This window comes from Apis mellifera, linkage group LG6 (genome assembly GCF_003254395.2).
Source record: "Apis mellifera strain DH4 linkage group LG6, Amel_HAv3.1, whole genome shotgun sequence".
Classification (NCBI taxonomy): Eukaryota; Metazoa; Arthropoda; class Insecta; order Hymenoptera; family Apidae; genus Apis; species Apis mellifera.
This window is the reverse complement of record NC_037643.1, coordinates 16,560,848-16,585,087: the sequence shown is the minus strand read 5'-3', so window position 1 is coordinate 16,585,087 and position 24,240 is coordinate 16,560,848. Positions and strand designations below refer to the sequence as shown.

Below are 24,240 nucleotides of genomic sequence, written 5' to 3'. Positions count from 1 at the left end.
CTTTCCCTCCTTTCAATATCTTTAAAACATCTTTAAAGATTTATAACATATTTTTAAAACATTAAAAATTAAAAAAATTAATGCGTATGTATTTAATTGAATAAAATGAAAAATATTACGTAATCATAATAAATCACATTATTCTTAAATTTAAAATTATAAAAAATATTGAATTATTAAACTTTTAAGCATTTATATTATTTTTTGTTAAAAAACTTAATTTCTAATTATTCAAAATAGTAACAAATTTCAGTCCTTTAACAACAACAACATTAATTAGATTATTAACAAAATGTAAAATATAAAAAAATACATTTTATTAAAATTAAAAAAATTGTAATTATTTTTACCTTTTGCTGATAAGAGTATAGGTATTTTTGATTTATTTGCTAAAAATAATCTTTTAAAAGCAATAAAAAGAGATAAGCAACAATATCAGTAGATAGATCAAAGAATTTTTATCAAAGACATCTATTTTGCAAAATAGTATTTTCTATCTGCAAAGTGTTGCATCTAATTGAACAAGCCATGGCAGCAATAATTTGATTTTTCTTCTATAGTTTGCATCTTTGGCAATAGGATTATGCTCTAAATATACAGTCTGTAATTTCTTATTAAGAGCTAAATTCTCTATAGTTGTCCATTCCTCAATTTCATTGTTGTTTATCTAAAAAAAAATACATACTATATATCAAAAAATATCTAAGTGAATATATATATATATATAATTTTTTATAATATTTTTACCCAAAACTCTTCTAAATCTTCAAGATGTTCAATATTTTCAATTTTTTTTATTTTATTATTTGCTAAATCAAAAGTTGTTAATTTTGAACAATTTGATAATCCTTCAATATTTGATATACCATTTTCAGATAAATATATTTGGTCTAAATTCTTCAATTCTTCTAAATTTTCTATTTTTGTAATACGATTACTTTGAAGACTTAATAATTGAAGATTTTGTAAACATCCCAAGTTTTTAATTTTTGTTATTTTATTTTTACCAAGAAATAAATTTGTTAGATTTTCAAGTCCTTCAAGATTAATTATTTCTCTTATTTTATTATCACCCAATTCAAGAGTTATAAGATTTTTTAAATGTGATAAATTTTCAATACATTGAATCTTATTTGATGATAGAAATAATTTTTGTAAATTCAATAAATTCTCCAATCCTTCTATTTTCTTGATACGATTAAAAGATAAATCTAAAAGTCTGAAAGTATATAATAATTTTATATTACAATTCATGATATTAATAATATTATAAAAATATAAGATATTTTCATTGAGATATTGCTTATTATATATAATTATTTCTTATTTTGTTTATATAAAAATATAACATACTCCAAATTTACAAGAACATCTAAGTTTTCTATAATAACAATCTGATTATCTCTTAACTCTAACTCAACCAAAGTTGTAAGTGTATCAAGATTCTCAATTTTCTTTATCAGATTCCATGTAAAACATAATCTACGTATTTTCCTCAATGGTTCTAAGTTTTCTAATTTTGTTAATCTTGAATGATTGAAATCTAATTCCTAAAACATAATTATATAATTATTTATATAAAAAACATATTGTTATAAATTTTTAAATTGTTATTAATAAAGTTAATAAAAAAAATATTAAAAACGAACTTCACTATCAGGATCTATGATAAGAATCTTTTCTGTTTCCTCATTCTCTTCATTTTCATTTTCACCTTCAATTTCAGCTGAACCTTCACTTTTATTATCCTCTAAAATGTGAATATGTTTTTATAAATATCTGAATTTTTTTATATTTGATTATTATGTTATAATAAACAAATATTTTTACAAACAATTACCATTATTTGCCATTATATCAAAATATAATTAATAATAATTTCAATAATGGAATTAGTATATTTAAGTTTAAAATTGCGTAATAAATTATAATTAATTATACTGCCTTATAAAGATTTAGCATTAAATATAAAATACTACTGTAGTATTGGTTCGAACAATTTCAAATGGTAGTAACTACACTGTAGTGAGTTCCATCTCAAAATGTGAATATAAATTGTTATATCGTAAAAATGACAATTACTCCGTATATGCGTTATAAAAGTTTGTTCTTAATTTTTACACTTTTTACAATAAAATAAATATTTACATAAAAATTATTTGTAAATTCATATATTTAAGTAGAATTAAAAGTTTAATTGTAAGTTTAATAATAAAAAATGAATATAAGGCTATATTATTTAATAAATGATTCTTTTGTTTTTGTAATTTGTCGCTGTTTTGAAAACACTAGTTTTATATTATTTTATTATAGAAATATTTTTAATGAACGATAAGACAATTTTTATAAAACTTAATGAAAACGACTTATTACTATATTAAATATAGATTTCACGGTATTGATTTAGAAATATTAAGATCAATTCACATATATTTTTAAAAATATAATAAAAAATTTAATAAACTATACAAAAATATTTTCGTTATTTTCATATTTAATAATATCTTATTTAAATTAATTATAAAAGAAGACAATGTAATTTATAAAATTTTTACCTAAATTTTAGAAGAAATCTAGGGATTAAATTAATGATATATTAAATTTAGTGATAATATTTTTATTTCAATATTTAAGAATTATTCAATATTTATCAAAATAGAGAAATTAATATTTATTTAAATAATAATATTGAGTAAGAATTATATTTATATAAAATGTAATAAAATCAAAAGTTTGCTAAAGAGATATTAGGAAAATTATATGTTCATATTTTAATGATGTGTATTCCCTTTTATATATCATTGCCGCGTCCGTGACTTTGATCTGTAGCTAGTCTAGTGAAGATGGCCGAAAACAATGGCAGTGATTATTGAGCTAACTTTGCATTCTCCTAGTAATTGTCAACAAAGAAGTTATCTTTAATTAAAAAGTAACTGAAGCATCTAACATAGTTACATGTGAGTATGATTTCTATTATGATTGTCTTTGTTGTTCAAAATTTTAACCTTCTCATTTAATATAATGATCATTTAACGCTATAAGAAATAGTAATTGAGCTTTTCATCTTTTCTTACTGTCATCTTGTCTAACATCGAAGAAAACCATTCGAACATTTTTTAGCATATTCGAAATATATTTTTCTAAAATTTTCTGTAGATATTTAAGCATTTCTACGAACATTATATTCTTTAAATGTTTTCAAATTTCTACGATGTTTTAATCATTATTATCAAAATTATTTCATAAAATTTTAAGTTAATTTTTTTTAAAAACTTATCATTCTTTTTAATTTAATCTTTTTTATGTATCCTTTAAAAGATATAAATATATATTTATCATATATCATTCATATAAGATCATTCATATAATATCAGTAATAATTTTAAATGATATTATATATATATAAGATATTATTATTAATTATTTTAATCTTTATATAAGGTGAGTTTAAAGCTTTATTTTATTATAAAATTATTTTCGTAAAAAATAATTTATTTTTCAGCTATTGTTTTTGTTTAATTTCTTAAAATTTTTACATTTGAATATATAATATGAATAATAGAAAATTACTAAAAATTAAAAAATATAAATTTAAAATTTAAAAAATTAGAAAAAATAAATATAATCTAAACTTAAAATTAAAGCATAAATTAATTTATATAATATTTATAACAGAATTGCAATTGTTAAATAAAACATTTAATTAATAAAATTAAATATTTATTATTATATTCACAATTATCTATATAATCAATGATTATAATTTAACAATAATTTATTAAAAAAATAAATAATTTATTTTATATTATTATATTAAATAATTTTCATAAAAAATAAAGATCTTTTATAACTTTAAAAGCTATATAATAAAATGATATTTTATATTAAAATAAATATTATTATATATTTATATATTATATAATATACATTATATATTTATTATTGATTATATATTTTATATATTTTTTATTAAATCATATATAAATAATGATAGACAAATTATTATCATTTTTTTAGATATATATTATGGCAACTGCTATTCAAAAGAATGGCATGAAACCTTTAACAAACACATCAATAAATCATGTAGAAGATGTAAAGAATTTGAATGATACTGATATATGTAAAGAAGAGAAAGATGAAAGGATATTCGATGGACAGATTCAACCTTACATGGAGGCTCATGAACAGGAACCTCGTGAATTGGATATTGTTATTAATAACGTAGTTTGCAGTTTTAGTGTTAGATGTCATTTAAATTTACGAGAAATTGCATTAAATGGATCTAATGTGGAATATAGAAGAGAAAATGGGGTATGTTTTAATTCTTGTTTGTAATAAATTATTATAATATAATATATTTCAATTATGTGTACATGTATAATATATAATTAATGATATTCTTTAATAATTCAAAGATAGATTAAAATGATTCAAAATATGTATATATATATATATATATATATATATATATATATATACTTTATTTAAATTTTGTCATATTTATATAATTATTTTTTCAAAATATTTCATATAATATCTGAAGTATGATAATTATAACAATTGTTTATAATGGAATGAAAAGATTTAAGATGCTTCAAATCTATCATTCAAAAGTTAATACATATACTGAAAAAATAATTGTACTGTCACAATATATTATAGATATTAGTATTATATTATTATATTAGTATTATAGATATTATATTATATTAGTATTATAGATATAATATTTACAATTATTATAAATTAACAGTTGATATATTTTGTGTACACATGTTAATCATATCAAAAATATTATTTAATATTTAACTCTTATTATTTGCTTATGAAAAGTTTACAAATGAATTTGGAATACAAATATAATAAAAAAAAATTCATATATAAGTATATGTCTAATATGACTTTTCTAAATTAAGTTAGTTAAGTTTATTTATATTTTCAAAGAAATTTATTGTTTTCATTTTTAATTACTCCAAAAATTATTAAGTTATAAAGATTATCTTTATTATAGGTATAAATACTTTTTATCATTATTGAGCTTATAAAAAAGAAAAAATATGAATATCTATAATAAACAATATAATAATCAATATATTTATTATTGTATTTATATTAATTTTTCTATAACAAAATATTTAAAAGTACAAATTCTTTTGATTTTATAAATGTTTTTCAAATGTTATAGAAAAGCAATCAATAATCCTTTAATTCAATTTTAAATTTGATATATTTATTTTGTATTTCAAAAATATATGAATTTTATAATTAAATAAAGAAATTTTTTTAATAAACATTGAATTATATTTGTAAACAATATTTTTAAAATATGTATATATGTTATAGATGATAACTATGAAATTAAGAAGACCTTATACTACTGCTTCTATATGGTCTTCTGGTAAAGTAACATGTACTGGTGCAACAAGTGAAGTTCAAGCAAAAATTGCAGCTCGTCGTTTTGCTCGTTCCCTTCAGAAACTTGGATTTAAAGTACGATTTAATAATTATAGAGTAGTCAATGTATTGGGTACATGTTGCATGCCATTTGCAATCAAAATAACATCATTTTCATCATGTCATAAAGAAAATGCAGAGTGAGTATACTTACAAGCTCTTTTTTATTTATTTATAAAAATATATTTAAGAATATATAATAATTATATATATTATTTAGATACATGTAGATAGATGTTAAAAATTATTTATAGATATATAAGATAAAATATCTCACAAATGTTGGAACATCTATATTTCCTAAAGTAATTTTAAACAACATTTTTTTCATAAAGACTTTTGTTGTAACTTTATTAAGTTATCAACAAGTTATTAACAAAAAACATTGATCAATCATAGAGTAAAGAACTTAATCAAGTTGTTACAATAGCATTGGTTACGATTGAGCATAAATAAATTTAAGCAATATATGTTGAAAAAAGTTGAATATTATAATTTTTTCTTATATTTTATCTTTTATCTTTATTTTATCTTATATAATTCGATTTTTTAAATAAAAATAAAGTAAAAAAATATTTATATTTATATTTGTATATTATATCTCATATTCTATGATATATTGCTTAAACTTGTTTGTCAGTGACATATAGCCAATATTGTTATTTGACTAGATATATATTCTATAATTACCCAATGTTTTTTGTTAATAATTTAAGTCGTTAATAATTGTTAATAATAAAGTCGTAATTTTTACAAAAGAAATTATTACTTGAAATTACTTCAGGAATTTCCAATTCATGAATATTTCAATATTTTTGGAACATTTTGTATATATATTTATATATAAAAGAAATAAGTAAATAAATATAAAGTAAATAAAAATATATATATTTAAAATAATACATAATATATATGTAATAATATATAATTATATATTTAAAATATATATATGTAATATTATGTATTATTTTTACTTAAAAATATTTATATAACATTTATTTTGTTTAGTTATGAACCAGAACTTCATCCTGGTGTTACATATAAGTTAAAAGAACCAAAAGCTACATTGAAAATATTTTCTACTGGAAGTGTTACTGTAACAGGTTTGTATTATCATTGAATTAAAATTTATATTAATTATATTTTAATAATTATAATTGTGAAGATATTATATTCATATATATAAATTTTTATTGCTTTATTTATTGAATAAATGAATATTGATTATGAAATGAATATTATAGCTCCCAATGTTGCTGCTGTTCAAGCTGCAATTGAATATATCTATCCACTAGTCTATGAATTTCGTAAGGAAAGAACAGCAGAAGATGAACTTGCCTTAACAACGAAGAAGCGTAGACTAGGAATGGGACTAAGTAAAAGAAACCATGATGAGTTCCTACATGATCCAGATTATATATATGATACTATGTTTTCTGATGAGGAAGAAGAAGAAGAAGAAGAAGAAGAAGAAGAAGAAGAAGAAGAAGAAGAAGATGAGGGTGAGAGTGATGCCAGTTGGGACTGAGCTATTTATTTTGTTGCTCTTTTGTTAATTGTGAAACTGTTATACTCATATTTTCTTTTTTAAGAAAAAAAGAAATAGATACATACTGCTTTGTGTATAAAAGTGTATTGTAAAGAGTGAAGTGAAGCATTCAATAGTGAAAAGACAATGTGCAAGTGTTAGAGACAAATATGCACATACAAGTGCTTTAATCATGGTTATACTAATATTGAATCAATTGAACTGAATTTCATTATCAAAACAATATCATCATAATTTACTTTCATTAATGATATGTATACGTACATAGATTCATTCATATATATATATATATACATATATATAAATCACATATATATATATACATGCATGTATCTATGTACATATAAATGTTAGACATAGAAATGTATGCATATTCATTGTGTTTAACAAACAGCATCTCAACATTTTGAGTTCAAGTTCAAAGTTTTTCATCTTTTTTTTTTTTTTCATTTCTTTTTAATAGAATTTATTATATTTAAATAAGAACAATTTTAAAAAGGACTTATTTGTATAACCATGCTCCTTTATAATTTAAATAATAGCACGATTCGCGTTTAAGTTTCTCATTATGTAATGATAGATTATGTACTGAAAAATTTTGATAGTGATGAAAAGCGTGTATGCATATTTTTGCTGTCTTTTGTTTCATTTCTTTCTACTTATAAATATAATCTATTTTCGCTTAATTAACATACTGTGCCAAAGATAGATGTTCAAAATTTGAGGTAAAGTGATCAAGGATATCTAAAAAACTAAAAATTTTGTTTAATTATTACAATTAACTTTTGCATTACATATTATAATAGACATGAAGATATTTTTAAATAATTTTTTTATAGTAAATAACAAAAAAATTTATTTAATTTTATTTCATTTAAAAAAAACTTATTTTTTGTTGAAAAGTTAAAAAATGAAATATTGAGAAAAATTTTATATTTATCATTTGCTTTTCTTTTAAATGACTGTTTTTGATAGTAATAATAAAGGATACTATTTAAAATAATTATCTTTAGCTGTTAATTACATAGGCTTTGATTGCAGATGTTTTAATATTTGGCTTCACTATTTATATCATTGTACAGATTAGTTTCAAAATTGAATTTTAGTTTAATATAAATTGTCAGTTAAATCTCTCGTTTCTGTTATTTCAAAATATAAAAAATGAAGCATAAATCATAATATTAATGAAATGATTTATTTTATTTGTTGACGATTGCTTAAAAATTTAAAAAGTAGGATAGTATATGTTTTTAATTTCTAATACTAATTATCAACATGTAAAAGATTTTTACTCATTTATTTATTTATCACTTGCAGTATCCTCATGACGATAAGTGCATTTGAATTATGTATCATTGTCATTTGCTAGTTAATCTGAATTAGTCAATGTTGTATATTGTAGTTTGAGAAATAATAAATGATATTTGTTTCATAAAATATTCAATATAAATATTTTAAATACGAGATGCTTGACTGACATAAAGCTATTTTTGAATTCTGTTTGATAATAAAAATTATGAGTATATAAAATACAAAATTTTATATAAATATTGTATTTTAAGAAAAACTAACAGAAACTTTTTCTGACTACTTTTCAAAATATTATTTAAAAATATTAGCTAAATTTAAAATAAGATATAGTGTACATAAATCAAATTATGATATGCTAAATATACTAATATGCAATTAATTGCATATTCTTTGAATACAAAATGCCTATTTTATATTTGTTATTAATTATATATACGCACTTTTAATGATTCTTTTTCATTACATATATGTGAATGAAAAAGAATATTGGCAATATTATAATAAAAATTAATCTGTACTTCGTGCCATACAAGATTATTCATTACAAAATTTCATTGAATTTTTATAATTCATTATGATTTATTAATTGTAAAATTGCGAAACAAATTTTTTTATAAAAATGCTATAGTCACTGCCCTTAGTATATTTAATGCAAAAAATAAGAATTCAAATTTAATCAAATATATATGACATCAAACAACGAAGTATCTTAACTTTATATTATCTACAAAATGCAATATAAATAAAATTTTTTTCTTTAGAAATGGCAATAATGTCAGAACTACTATTAATATTTTCAATTTTATTAAATTTAAAGTATACATAAATATTTTTTTTTTTAATAGAATTTAAAAATATATGATAAATATATATAAAATACTATATATTCATATTTACTATCATTTTCAAACAAAATATTATTAATTTTAAATTATAAAGAAAAATTATTTATAAAATTGTCATAAGTATTCATTTAGCATTTATAAATACATAAATTCCGTTTTGTTAAAAAATTATACAATTTTTTTTATTTCTATTTAAAGTTCTTCATGTATGTTAACTAATTTAAAATGATTTTTTTTAAGAGTATAAAATATAAAATATATTGATATATTGAAATTTGCAATGTAAGTGAAAATAAATTTATAATATTTTTTCTATCTTAAATAATGTAAAACTATCTTTAATGTGATTATTAGATATGTGTTTATTTTTTTTTTTACACGAAATAAATTTTTTTATTTATAAAATTATAATAATGCAATTTATGAATTTAAAATTTTTTAAAAAAATTATTCAATATTTAAAATATTTCTTTTTTAATTGAATAATTTAAATATGTGTTTCTGGCATTGTTCCATAAATTTTAAAATTGGAATTTAAAAGAATTATTTAAGAAAATTCAACAATATAATACTTTTTTCAATTCAGTATTTACGTAAAAAAAAAAAAATATATTTTCATCTTTATATAATCACAACGCACATAATGAATTTTTCTTATATTTTACAGCATTTTTGAAACTAAAAGTAATATTTATTGCAGTGAATTATTTTTTAAAATATCATTAATATATGATTGTATGCATGAAGTACAGAAATATTTATTATTTATGTGAAATAAAAGCTATATAATTATGATTAGGAATCGTGTTTTTTTTTAATAGTAAATCTTATTTGAAATATTAAAAATAAACAAAAATATTTCTTTAAATATTTTCTGCTAATTATAACTGGCGATGTTTTATTTTCTTTTGAATACAATTTAATGTTTGTAAAAAATAAAAAAAAATACATTATTATTATTATTATTATGTTTATTTTTTCAAAGCATTTTTTGGTATATATTTGATATATTTTGGAAAATTTCAAAAAACAAGTTTATTAATAAATTTGTATTCAAATTGAACTTAATGTCAACATGGAACTGCAGTGATATTATTAGTATTAATTTAAATTAGTTTCAAAATAAATCATTGTGTATTACAATTGAATGCATGACTGCCAGTCATAGACTATAATTATATAAATGCTATTTCATAGTTTAATTTGAATAAACGTAACTATTTCAATGATTTTTTCAAATTCATGACAATAAAATATTAATCGTTATTGTTTATTGCTATAACATTGTATGTTTATAATAAATTCCTTTCATAATAATTTATAATAATAATTTATCTACTATCTTTATAATGAAATATTAGGCTTTTCAAAGTAGTTCATGCACCATAAGTATTGGATATAATTGCTATAAATATTTTTATTTCTGAAAATATTATATATTTTTAATTTTTAAAAATTATCTTATGTTGCACGTACTATTTAATTTGAAAACAAATTAACTATAATTAATTTACTATAATTACTGCAATAGAGAAACAAAATTTTATTATTAAAAATGTGCACTTTTACCAAATCTACTAAATTCCATGTTTATTATTTTTAAATAGAATTTCACATTCCAGGCCTTCCAATACTATCATTTTCTAGTCTGAGAATATATGTACGCCAAAGACAGTCCATAAAAGCATATTACAATTTAAAGTATAGATAACATGAATACATTGCTCAAGATTGATTACATTTAACTATACTATTCATAGTAAAATGCTTATTATTAATGAAAATATATAACAATTTTCCATAATATTTGCAAATGAAATATTTTGTATATTATTACAAAAAAAAAAGAATTTATTGAAAATTTTGGTAGAGGTGAACATTCTCTGTCAATTCTTTTATGTATTTTATAATCATAACATACATTAATATTTTGACAAAATATAATTTTTTAGCATATTATTTTATTAATAATTAATTTAATATGCATATAAATAATTAGACATATGAACACATATCTAGTTATTCCACCGATTTTTAAAAATAGTTAATTTGCAGCTTAATGTAAAAGATTTTTAGATGATATAAATATTATAATATTAAATAAAATTCTATAAATTCAAATGATTAATTAAAAACTAGAGATAATTTATAACATATTATAATATTGATAGAAGTTCTAAGTTTTTGATGTTATCATTATACATATAAATATTTCTTCTTATATTTAAATTATTATTAACATCATGACAGACTACAACATAGTTGTATCAGTTTATAATGGGGAAAAAAATGTAGAAAAATGTATTATATGATATTATATTAATTGAATAATATACATATTAAATGCAGTAATATATATATAGTAAATCTTTCATTTAATTCAATTAGTATTATACATTTTTTTTATTCATTCATTACATAATATGATTGAACTTTTAAGCAATATAAATAGTTATTATTAAAAAATACATTAATCATATATATATATATTTTTTGAAAATCAATTTGTAGCAAAGAAATATATTACTCAGTTTCAATTTGAATTATTTTTTTTTTATAAAGTTTTTAAAACCTATTTTATTATTTTGTTTAAAAATAATTTGTGTATTAATATGATATATTATTAATTTTTTAATACACTATCAATAGTATTAATGATAATATAAGAACACACATACATATATACATACATATATATATATATATATATATATTATTTTAAAGTATAATACAAAAAATAATGCATGAATGGCCTTTTCTAGAAGCAATGTGTATTTAGAATACGTTCAATAGATATTATAAATTTTGAATTTAAGAGATGTTCACACTCATTGAATTCTCAAAGAAACTTATTGTATGATTATTATTAAATAATTTTTTTATTTATTTAAACGTGAATAATTTTTAATTTATTGCAATGTTTATATTAAATATTAATGCATGAGACGAATAAAATAAATGTAAACGAAAAATATAAAAAAATAATAAAAAACTGTATAATTTATAAAATATAAGAACAAGCCATTCACTATAATTTATATGTAATTTTTCATTAGGCATATATGTATTAAAGACTGTTAAATGAACTGTAAATGAAAATTTTTATGTAAATGAAGAAATAAAACATAACGATTAATTTAAATTGACTTATTTCATATATATATTTGGCTTCATAAGTATAAATTTTATAAATATAAATATAATTTATTTATAATTGAAAATATCTTTATATTACAAAAATATTAAATATAAAAAATAAATTTCAGAAATATTATAAACATTTTTATATTCATATTTAGTATTATAATTAATTCTGAAATATACTAAGAAATTCATTTACTGTTGGATAATAATGTAAAGCTATACTCATAGCATCCTGTAAAAACGTTATTGTTTTTTAAAGTAACTTTTTATCATCTAAGATATATTATTAAATATTAAAATTATTGTATTTATTAATATTATTTTGAAAGTTTCATCATAAATTATATACAATAACTACATTTTATTACTAACCTCTTTTGTGCTAATATTTAATCCAGTTTTGCTCAATGTATATTTATATGGTAAAACTGAATAATGATTACTAATATTTAAAAGGGAATTTATATTGCAGTCTTCTAAATCTTCCATCATATCTATTGGAATATTTTTTAGAAAATATTTATTTTTATGATTCTTAAATAGCTGAAAAATACAATTTTATCAAAAAATATATTATTAAATGCATGCTTTTTTATTTTTAATTATAATGATTTTATATAAAAAAAATATTTTGAATATAGTATTTTTATATTATCGATTATAATTAATTAATTAATAATCTTTCAATATAATTATTTTAATACAAAAATTTCTAAAAATTAAATCAATGAAAACAATTTTATTTAACAAATATTTAATTTTAATTTATAATATTAATATCATAAAAAATTTTTTTTAAACAATCGAATAAGTAAATATTTGCATTTCAATTTAAATTATTTTTGAATGAAAATTTTAATTATATTTAATTATATATTTTAATTATATTTTTTTATAACTGATATAACTGAAATGAAATATTTACATACCTCATCATACCATAATGCTTCAACAATTTCTTGAGCATAAATAGATATTGTATAAATTTTTTTCTTAAATAATTTTTGCAATTTAGGAGTTTTTAATTGCAAACTTCTATCGCGATATCTATGAATAAATATTGAACTTAAAAAATTATTTATAAACATAAAAAAAAATAATAAGATATATACCTTAATAATAATTTACATATTTTTGATAAAATTGCAAGATGCTTTGAAACAAAAGCTCCATAAATTACTGCAGAAGGTGCTAATGTAAAGAATAATATGGTACTTTGATTTTCCAATATACAAATCTAAATATTTTCAATAAAAAAATAGTGTTATTAATATTTTACAGATAGTAATATTTCCATTTAATTAATAATAATTTATTATTATTATTATATTTGTATGATTATTTATTCATTATATATATATTTACTTACCTCTTCATAAAATGATAATGCTTCTGAAAGTAATAAAATATTGTATGAATGTATATTTAAACCAGATACAATAAGCTCTTCAGAAAATTTTGTAAGAATAGGAATTACTTCTTCTAAATTATCCATTGCACTTTGTCCTAAAAATGGTGCAGGTGTTTTATGGCAGCATTCTTTAAATCCTTGACTAATAAACTACAAAAAATGTTTTAAAGACTGATTTAATTCTATTATTTTATTATATTATATATTATATTATTTTATTATTATATATTATATAATTATATTATTTTTTTATTAATATTAATTTTGATATTAATCTACTTTCAATAATTTATATAAAATAATTGAGTTATTGATATAAAAAATTATAAAAATTAAAATAAATAATAAAATAACTTTTTTAACATACCAAATTTGTTATCAATATTTTTAATGTTTTGATGATTTCACACTTTATCATTAAAGATGATTCGTAAAACATATTTTGTACATGCACTAGTATTTTTTCTTGTAAATCTAAAATATTTTATTTTTATAATACATGTTATATATATATTTATATATATAAGTATTAAGGGATTGTACACATATTGAAAAAAAAATTAAAAAAATATGAGATCTTTTTAAATTATATTATTCTTTTAACATATAAATTTATTTTATTTATTTTAAAAAAATAAAAAAGATTCTCTAAATTAATGTATTATTAATAATTCTTTTAGATATATCTAATATTTAAAAAATATATACATTTTTTCACACAATAATAATCATAAATATTCAATTACAAATTTAATTACATAAAATTAAATAAATATTCAATTATAAATTTTTTATTCTTAAAAGTATCTTTTTTTATTTATATTATTTTTTATTGTATAATAGTTTGCATAGAATCCCTTAATGAATACATTTATTGAAAATATACCACTAATAGATAGAGAAGTCATCCATTGTAATAACATTAATAATTTTGATTGATATTCGCCTGTATTAAAATACAAATATTCACCAAGAAAATGATTGACAACAGGTATATCTTGTTGCATATATCGTGAAAATTCTATAGTCATATCAAGTAACTTATTAATTTCTTCCATAGAAAATTTTTCATTTTCCAACATAAATGCTAAAATGAAAAACATTAAACATTTTTCTAAAAAGATATTACAGACATATGTTTAAAAATAAATATAATACATATAATTTGAAATATACCTCTTATTAAAGTGTTATAAAGATTATAAGAAAATCTGCTTTGATACTGGAAATTGCTAAATGTAAGAAGATGGTATCCAGCAGTATTACTTAAAAGAGATATAGCATTACATGGTAATTCTATACTTAATTGTAATTTTCCCAATTCTTCTATGCTGAAATATTTTAGAAAAAAAAAAGTATAAATCAATAAACATTTATAATGATAAAATTTATTTATATACCTAGAAATGTCGAAAATAGATTTTTTATTCTTTTCTTTAAAAATACTAGAACCAATTTGAAAGTATCCTACAGATGGTAATAGAGATGTCACAGTTTTCTTTGTTTTCTTGGACTGTCAAAATTAAAAAAATTGTAAATTTCATTTTCAAATGAATTCTATAATTATTACACTTACTTCAAATATATTCCAATTAAAATATTCCAGATGTAAGTCCTGTGTTTGTTGAATTTCTAAACGAGTTTTAGCATCTTGAAACATTAATCGTAAAACTTCAGGTATTGGTTTCCATACACTTTCTGTATTTATAGATTGAATTTTTTCAGGAACTAATTCAGGTTTGTAAGATTTAAATAATCTAAAATAAATTTTAAACAAATTAAAATGTTAAATTTTTAAATAAGAAATTTGAAATCATAATTACTTACGACAATAAAACAATAATATGTTTTTGTGGTTTTGAATATTTTTGATGGAGGCTTAATAATCTAGATATATTTCTACGTGTTACATCTTCTGGTTTTGTTAATACATAAATGATACGTGCTATTTGTCTTTCCTATGATAATAATAAAAAAATATTCAATATAAGTGATATAATGTAAGTTATATATTATTGTTACTATATATATAATTATAATAATATAATATATATATATAATTTAATTATATATATTATAATTTTTTTATATGAATTATAATATAGACAAAAAATACATTTACCAATTTTTCTTTTTTTAATATTATATAAAAGAAAACATCATAATATATATTTATAACTTTTTTATCTATTAATTGATGATCCAATATACCTGAAAACATATATTTTAATTTTAATCTCAAATATTTTATCTATTTTATTATATTTTAATATTAAAAAATAATATTAATAATATTACCAATTATCCATTGCATAATAATGATAGATACAGAAATAGGAAGTTTATTTATAGATGATAAGCACCAAGAAATAATGGATTTAACTGCATGTTCAGATATTTTATATTGAGGAATTAAACATTTTGCTAAAGATACCAATTTAGTAGCACCTATTAAATATATTTCTTATTTTATATTTTTTATAAAATGTAATTATTTACTTTTTATAATATTTGAAATATACTAACTTAAATCTGTATTTATAATAACATTTACTAATAAATTAATATCTTCATCCATCAAACCTTTCGATGCAGCATAATTTTGTAATGTACTGAGAGATTCTTCAAATGTAGGATAATCTTTTTTCTTTACTAAAGAAATGTAATAGAAAACAAATAAAATATAATTATTAAAAACGTACTGAAGTTTTACTATTTATTATTTAAAAAATAAATATAAAATAAATATAATTAGTAACATACTTTTTAAAACATTTAAAAATTTAACTACAATATTTCTTTCTTCATCAATTGACATTTTTATATATGTATAATAATTATTATTATATATTATGTTTATTATTTCTCAATTAAATCATTCTTATTTACTATATTTACTATTTCAAATTATTGTTTCTTTTAAAAAAAAACATTTAACCGGCAAAATAAGTGAAATAAAATGCCATAACCTATTAACATAACAATAATATTAGAATTACTTAAAAATGGAAATAAGGTGTTCTGATTTTAATGATCTTGATATATGTTACAAAAATATTTTAAATAACTTTTTTCTATATAACGCTTGATCTTAATTATCGAAATATTTATAAAAAATAATTATTACATTGAATTTCATTTCATTGGTTATATACATATATATATATATATATATATATGAGTCCATGCCAATGTATCGACATGTGATCACTATATATATATATATATATATATATATCTATTTTTATAAACATTGCAGAACTTAGAGATTGCATGAAATTCAATATTAACAACATTTTTTATAAGTCAAATGAAGAATACATGTATTAAAAAAAATTATTTAAAATGTTAATTTTTTAAAGTTATTAAAATCAATATTGAGGATTTTAGAAAAAAATTTTAATTTAGCATTATAATTTATTTTAAATATTTTTAACTTATTTTTATATATCAACATACTATATTTTTCATACTGCTAATTTATTTAATTTTACATAAAAAATTTTAAATAAAAAATTTTAATAAATCTTATATATTTTTTTTAATTTATTTTATTTTTTAAAAATTCTAAGTTATCATTACACATACACATATGTGAATATATATTTATTTTCTTAATCGTTGTCAGGACAACGCATCATAATGGCTGCCATTGAAATATTTTCAAGTTCTATTGATTATAAATATAAAAGTAAAATATGTTCTTTAAGTTTTCTCATTGTATTATTACTCATAATTTTATCATTAATCACACCATTTTTTATTATTTATAATACAGGAGGTATATTTTTTGACATTTTATTTTGTGCATATTATTACAAATATTATTATTGTTGTATATTTTTTATTATTTTGTTGCTTAGTTAATTATTGTAATTTTTAGGTTTCTTGTTGAAGAATCGTGTACTCATGGAAAAACCTGATGTGTTTTTTAATTATAAATATTTATTATTAGCAAATAGAGATTTTAACACAAATCCTATAGTCTGTTCAAGTTTTAAAATGTATAAGGATAATGAAATTGAAGATAATTGTACATTAATAAAGGTTTTATCTTTATGTTATTATAATGTATATGTAAAAATTTCATAGTGCAAATTATTGCGCTAATATCTATTCAATTTTTTTTTATATATATATATTTTTATTAATCTTTTGAGATTTTAGGTTCGGGAAATAGATACAAATATTGATGGTAAAAACGATATTTTAAAATTTGAAGCTCATTTTTATACAAATAAACCTATAAAGTCTCTTAAACTTTTACTTTTCTTTAATTTTCAATTAAAGGTAAAAATTTGATTATTTTTATTTTATTATTTACAAGTAATGACATATTAATTTGTTATAGCAATTATTTGATGCAACAATAGAATCTATTGCATTTTTTACTCATGTATTAAATGAAGAAGTTCAAAAAATACAGTTTTATGGAGATTTGGTATTGCAACAAAAAGGTCTTCTTACTAGTGAAGGTTTATATGAAGTATATAATCATAGTTTGGAAATTGCTGATTATTCTTTGAATGAAATACTTATGCAAAATTTTAACAAAAAATGTTAGTAGCATTTTTTAATATAATTTTTTGTAGTTAAAAAATATAATAAAAAAATAAAATTTATTTCAGTTACAGCTAAAATAAATAATAAATATATAAGTGAACAAATAGGTAATGTAAATGAAAATATAATAGTTATTCAAGGAGAATTATTTTATAGAGAACATTTAATTTATTATCAGCCTAATATTCTGGAAGAATTAAAATGGATATGGGTGCAGTATTTTTCTAGTTTTCTTGTTTTTGTTTATATAGCAAGACATATTTTAATTTTTTTATTTTCAAATCGATATTTGAATTGTTATATAATAGTACCATGGAAAAAATAAATAATATACATAGTAAATAATTATTATTTAAACAATTATTTAAATTATTTTTTTTATTTTCTTTTTTATTAGATTTATAACTTTTTTCGTAAATTGTAAATAGTTATTTAATCTAAATTATTGTTAATATAAAATATTTTAAAAATATTAAAAATTAAAATATTAGAAATTTTTATAATATTTTTAATGTGATTTTTATGACATATTAAATTTACAATATATTCCTATGTATATAATATTTAAATATAATATTTGTATATATATGTATATAATATTTAAATATTAATATCAATATTAAATTATTTATTTACATATATAACTTTATTATTAACTTAATTATATATACAATTATTTTTAATGAAATGGTAAAAATAATAATTTATATAATTATAATAGAAAGAAAACAAAAAATTAATAAGAAATATATTTATAATATTTTCATTATGATATAAAATGTTAATAATTATAACTGATTTTTTAATAATCGTTAATCGTGTAAAAATATCAATTTTCTTTTATTATATTAACTTATTATAATAAATAACATTTATTTTTCTATTTTCTAATAGATTTAGATTAATCGATAATATTTTTTCATAAAAATTTCATTTTCAATGTTTATATTTATTAATATATAAATAAAGTTAACAATTGTTTTTTTTCTAAATTGTTATTTAAAGATTCGCATAATTTTAGAATTATATACAAATATAAACAATTTTAAGTTACGTAATATTTATTTTGAATATTATTTAAATAAATTAATTTTGAATTATTTTTTACATAATATAAATAATATATATAATATATAATAAAAAAAGATACAATATTTTATTATTCAAAATGAATTTATTATATCTTTACAACTATTTTTATTTCTTAAATTCTAATATTTTATTCTGATTAATATAAAAAAAACTGATTTAATTCTACTAACTAATTTAAACTATTTCTAATTATTTCTAAACTAATTTAATATTATAAATAAATTTTTTTTGTCATTATTATTAATGAAATAATATAATAAAAGGCTATTTTATAAAATTTTATAAATCGATTTTATCTTTTTAAAATTTTTTAGCTATATATAACTTCATTATTTGAAAAAAATTGCTTTTATTTTTAATTGTAAATACATAATTTTTTTCTGAAAAATTTGACAATTTATGATCGAAAATTATTGTCAATTTTAATCAAGATTTTTAGAAAGCGCATCAAATTGTTTACACAAAACGAAGAAATTTGAAAGAATTTTGTGATTGGTGGAACTAACAACCCTTCTGAACTACGCGCCCGGCCAGTTCAATGAGGGTGGAGACTGCGCCGTGTTCCGTTCCATTCTTCGTTCATCATATTCTTGACACGCGATTTTTTTGTAAATTATTTATACCACAAATGTTTTAGTGGCCATTTAAAATGATTCACAAACAATCGAGTATGTCAGAAAGAAATAAATCCTGATCACAAAAGGAGAACAGGGTGAGTGTGTAGTGAAGAAGTGTTGTTAGTAGAGAGTATTACGGATGCTGCCACGATGTTTACCGAACCTTGCACCAAATCTTCCGTACTTCTATTTCATATGGCGAACATTTTTGCTTTTCATATCATATTTTATTATATTTTAAGAACGTTCCTTTCATCAAGAAATACATTTTTATAATTTCAAAAAAAATTTCTTTTTCTTTTTTAAGAAAAGACAGGTAATATGATGTTTTATAATGATTATAATGAATCGTATACAATGTCGTTTTTAAGTTATTAGATAAGTTGTGATTCTAAAGTGAAAACGAATTTGTATTATAATAGCATATAATGGATATAATGATTTATTAATTTTTATTATAATATTATTATGGTAGTTTTAATAATTTATAATAATAATTAAACATTTATTAGTTTATTTTTTTATCATACTTATAAATTATGAATTATTATAATTTGGCATATGGTAATAAACAATAAAATTCTAATATATTTCTTATATCATATATTATTATTATTATTATTATATTTTATTATTATTATATTAGATTTTAATTTTAATGAAAAAGATTCGTAAAATTTGTAAAAATATTAATATTCATATTTAATAAATGAGTTTTATTTATCTTTTGCGATAAAAATATTTTTTAAATTCTTGTTAATTTCAATTGATAAGAATTATAATAAAAATTGAATTTTAATGTTTAATTACTATTACTTTAACAGCCATAATTACGATTTATGTTGTTGATATAAAATAATGATTAAGATAATTATTTAATCATGATTATAATTGCAAAAATTATTGTAATAAATTAAAAATTTATAATTAGTGTGTCAATACTGGAAAAATCATGTCCACAAGATCGAAAGAGAAAGTGGTGGCTGCTTTCCGAAAATTTTTTCGATCTTCAGAGAAGATTTCGGAACAAGATGGAGCAAGTAGTTCGACGAGTTCACCATCGAGAAGGCTTCTAAGTCGGCATCGTCCGGATGCAGTCACTCCAACTGATGGTGCATTGTCGGATAATCCGGGTGTTAGCAATTCCAATCATGGGAGTTGTTTCTTCAAATCGAAAAAAACCACTAATAATTCTACGCAGGTATTTTACATTATATATGGTCATTTATAATACAATATAAATCCAAACATCTAATATATTTCTTATATTAAAAATAAAAATTAAAACAATTTTGTCCAAGAGTAAAAGTTTTAAATATATTTATGTTTAAATTTTAAATACATAATGATAAATGAAGACTTTTTTTAAATATAATTTTATGTTTTATAATTTTATGATTACTTTTAGGGAACCATGGCGATGCCGGATAAAAGAGTTCGTCTACGTCGTTTAATGAAGGAACTTAGCGAGATTCAAAGAATGCAGCATCGACTCGAATCGACTTTTACTGCAGAATTGGTAAATGACAATTTATTCGAATGGCATGTGAGACTACACAAGATTGATCCGGAAAGTGAACTGGCTGCAGATATGAGAGAGCTCAATATACCTTATATACTTCTCCACGTGGTATTTCCGGAGAATTTTCCATTCGCGCCACCTTTTATGCGTGTTATTTCGCCAAGAATTGAAAAAGGATTCGTGATGGAAGGAGGTGCAATTTGTATGGAACTTCTTACACCTAGAGGCTGGGCTAGTGCATATACTATTGAAGCTGTAATTACGCAATTTGCAGCTAGTATTGTTAAAGGCCAGGTGAAATATCTTTTAAAATTTTTTTCATACCATTTTCAAATTTTCTATTTTATTCGAATTTTTATTGAATTCTTTCTTATTTGATTGACATTTATCCATTTAAATTCACTATATAATATTTTTTTCATTTTAATTTCAAATATTCAATTTTTCCACATATCTCTTAATATAATTTTTAATAATAAATAATTAATACATTAAAAAAAAATTATCTAAAATTATTTTTCAGGGTCGTGTAGCGAGAAAACCAAAAACGAACAAAGAATTTAACAGACGTTCCGCAGAAGAATCTTTCAGAAGTTTAGTAAAAACGCACGAGAAATATGGTTGGGTCACACCGCCGCTTGCAGAAGGTTGATCCATCAGATTTGAAAAACAAAAGACTTCGTTGTATTTAAAAAAAGTATACATATATAGGTTATAAATGTGACTTTCGAGTCGGTATCATTATATTCTTTTTCCGTTCGGTAATAATATAATTATACTATAATAGCATTAAATAATGCCTTTATAAATGCAATATTTGGGAAAGGAATAATGGACGATAGTAAAATATTTAAGAAATTTTTAGAATTTTTGACTTGGTTAAAACGATGAAGTTCACTTATAAAAAACGTTAATCAATCTTATTTTTCAAGTTTATAATGAGTAAAATTTATTGTAAATCTATCGTGACATTTGTATAAACAAAAATCATATTATAAAGATACATATTTTATAATTCTCATATAGTTATTCAAAAGTATTTCGATACTTTTATGAACAAATTACGAAAAAATGTCTTTCATCTATAAATTTGATTTTATTTTATTAAAATATAAGAGTAAGAATTAATGCTATAAACAAATTGAGCTTATATTACGATAATCGAGGAATTTACGTTGCCAAATTATACGAATTACAATAAACATAACAATAAAATTAAAGTAATTTTAATAAACGTAAATGATACAAAATTTAATAAAATAATGTATATTTATAATAATTGTATTTATAAAACGGAGGAAGGAAAATGTAGTCTTTCAATTCAGTATTTCTTTATTTGAACTTCCATCAATTGGGTATTATGATGCCACAAATACATGCATAAATTTTTATATTGCGACGATATAATATTTAATTAATATTTAATGGTTAATATTAAAAAAAAATGTAGATTTAAGTTTTGTTTTTACTATACAGTCAATTTAGGATAGAACAATGTAATATAATTTCTAATATACTGAAATTAAAATTATTCCATCATATACAGACACATATAAGTAAAATTCTATACTAATTAAATCAATGCATTGATTGTATATTGATATTGTTCTATTTACTTGATATGTTGTATTATTATTTAATTTAAAATATTATTAATTAATAATATTATTTATTTAGTATTAGTAAGTAAAAATTAAATAAATAAAAAATTTATTATATTAATATGTTATATTGTGTCTATCATAATATTTATTACTTACAAATTTGTCATTATTATATATTATTTTCTCATTAATACTCTTTATGTATTTTTAGTTTCAATTTAATCATTGTAATTAGTACAAAATAATAAGTTTTCATATATAAATTTTTTAAATTTCATTAATCTATTTCAATAATATTGTATAAAAATTATTTTGTTAATTGTAAGTTGGCTAAATTTATAATATAATATTATATATTATAAGTCATATTTATATTATTGATCATAAAAACTTGATAGTAACATAATTTACATATTATTACACTATAAATATATTAAATCATTTTTAAATTTTTAAATTAACAATCATTTTTCTTAAGATTTTAGAAACATTCTTATCTCATAATCATACAACATAATTAATATAATACTCAGTGTTTTAATATATATAAAATTATTAATAAAATAATCAATATTGTAATGAAAAGTATTGTTTCAAAAACAAAATTATTAAATTAATTTATGAATTTGAGTAAATTAAAAGATAATATATTAACATATTATTTATTAATTAAATTAATAACAAGTTATTTAGTAATAACAAATTTTATTTAAAAAAAACACGATATTTAATATTGTTATATTTAATTTTTTAATATAAACCTAGTAATATTAAAAAATTATATTACAATAATTGTAGAATTCAAAATTTCGTTATATATAAGGCACATCATCAATCATCATTTTTTTGAATACATTTACTATTATAATCAATTGTTTTTGGTATAGAAATATTCAAAAATATTTCAAAAAGAAATTTGTATTATATTAACAAAGTTACAATAAAAATTGTAACAAATTATTTCATTTTTTTAAAAAAACTTATTCATTAAATTACATACATTATAATTAAAACTGATACATTCTTAGAAAAAGACTAATAAAGATATTATAATGATAGAAGATTAAATTTGTTAATCTATAAATATTCGATACAGTAATACACAGTATAAAATATTATCTCTTT

General features: G+C 18.7%; 4 protein-coding genes across 4 annotated transcripts; 2 read left to right on the top strand and 2 right to left on the bottom strand.

The window, feature by feature from the left end:
• Positions 1 to 295: 295 nt before the first annotated feature.
• LOC413165 (protein phosphatase 1 regulatory subunit 7) lies at positions 296 to 2,184 on the bottom strand. Its single transcript, XM_026441400.1, has 5 exons — positions 1,841 to 2,184; positions 1,650 to 1,750; positions 1,354 to 1,550; positions 748 to 1,219; positions 296 to 667 (listed from the first exon to the last, which is right to left on the bottom strand). The coding sequence occupies exons 1-5, from the start codon at positions 1,851 to 1,853 to the stop codon at positions 494 to 496; spliced, it is 957 nt and encodes a 318-aa protein (XP_026297185.1). The 5' UTR covers positions 1,854 to 2,184; the 3' UTR covers positions 296 to 493.
• Positions 2,185 to 2,802: 618 nt separating this feature from the next.
• On the top strand, positions 2,803 to 8,009 carry LOC412919 (TATA box-binding protein-like protein 1). The gene is made up of 5 exons (XM_396371.7): positions 2,803 to 2,957; positions 4,018 to 4,314; positions 5,347 to 5,597; positions 6,466 to 6,560; positions 6,702 to 8,009. The coding sequence occupies exons 2-5, from the start codon at positions 4,027 to 4,029 to the stop codon at positions 6,983 to 6,985; spliced, it is 918 nt and encodes a 305-aa protein (XP_396371.5). The 5' UTR covers positions 2,803 to 2,957; positions 4,018 to 4,026; the 3' UTR covers positions 6,986 to 8,009.
• Positions 8,010 to 12,397: 4,388 nt separating this feature from the next.
• LOC725879 (centromere protein I) lies at positions 12,398 to 17,013 on the bottom strand. The gene is made up of 16 exons (XM_026441411.1): positions 16,970 to 17,013; positions 16,481 to 16,527; positions 16,244 to 16,369; positions 16,016 to 16,165; positions 15,840 to 15,928; positions 15,545 to 15,675; positions 15,294 to 15,474; positions 15,118 to 15,230; positions 14,894 to 15,048; positions 14,604 to 14,804; positions 14,085 to 14,191; positions 13,676 to 13,867; positions 13,419 to 13,543; positions 13,236 to 13,353; positions 12,679 to 12,849; positions 12,398 to 12,538 (listed from the first exon to the last, which is right to left on the bottom strand). The coding sequence occupies exons 1-16, from the start codon at positions 17,011 to 17,013 to the stop codon at positions 12,470 to 12,472; spliced, it is 2,019 nt and encodes a 672-aa protein (XP_026297196.1). The 3' UTR covers positions 12,398 to 12,469.
• Positions 17,014 to 17,328: 315 nt separating this feature from the next.
• On the top strand, positions 17,329 to 23,233 carry LOC412360 (transmembrane protein 231). Its single transcript, XM_016912922.2, is given in 8 exon segments — positions 17,329 to 17,498; positions 17,601 to 17,764; positions 17,885 to 18,007; positions 18,069 to 18,276; positions 18,352 to 18,617; positions 20,921 to 21,192; positions 21,403 to 21,805; positions 22,035 to 23,233. Coding segments are annotated over 8 exon segments (1,704 nt in total). The 5' UTR covers positions 17,329 to 17,359; the 3' UTR covers positions 22,164 to 23,233.
• Positions 23,234 to 24,240: the final 1,007 nt, after the last annotated feature.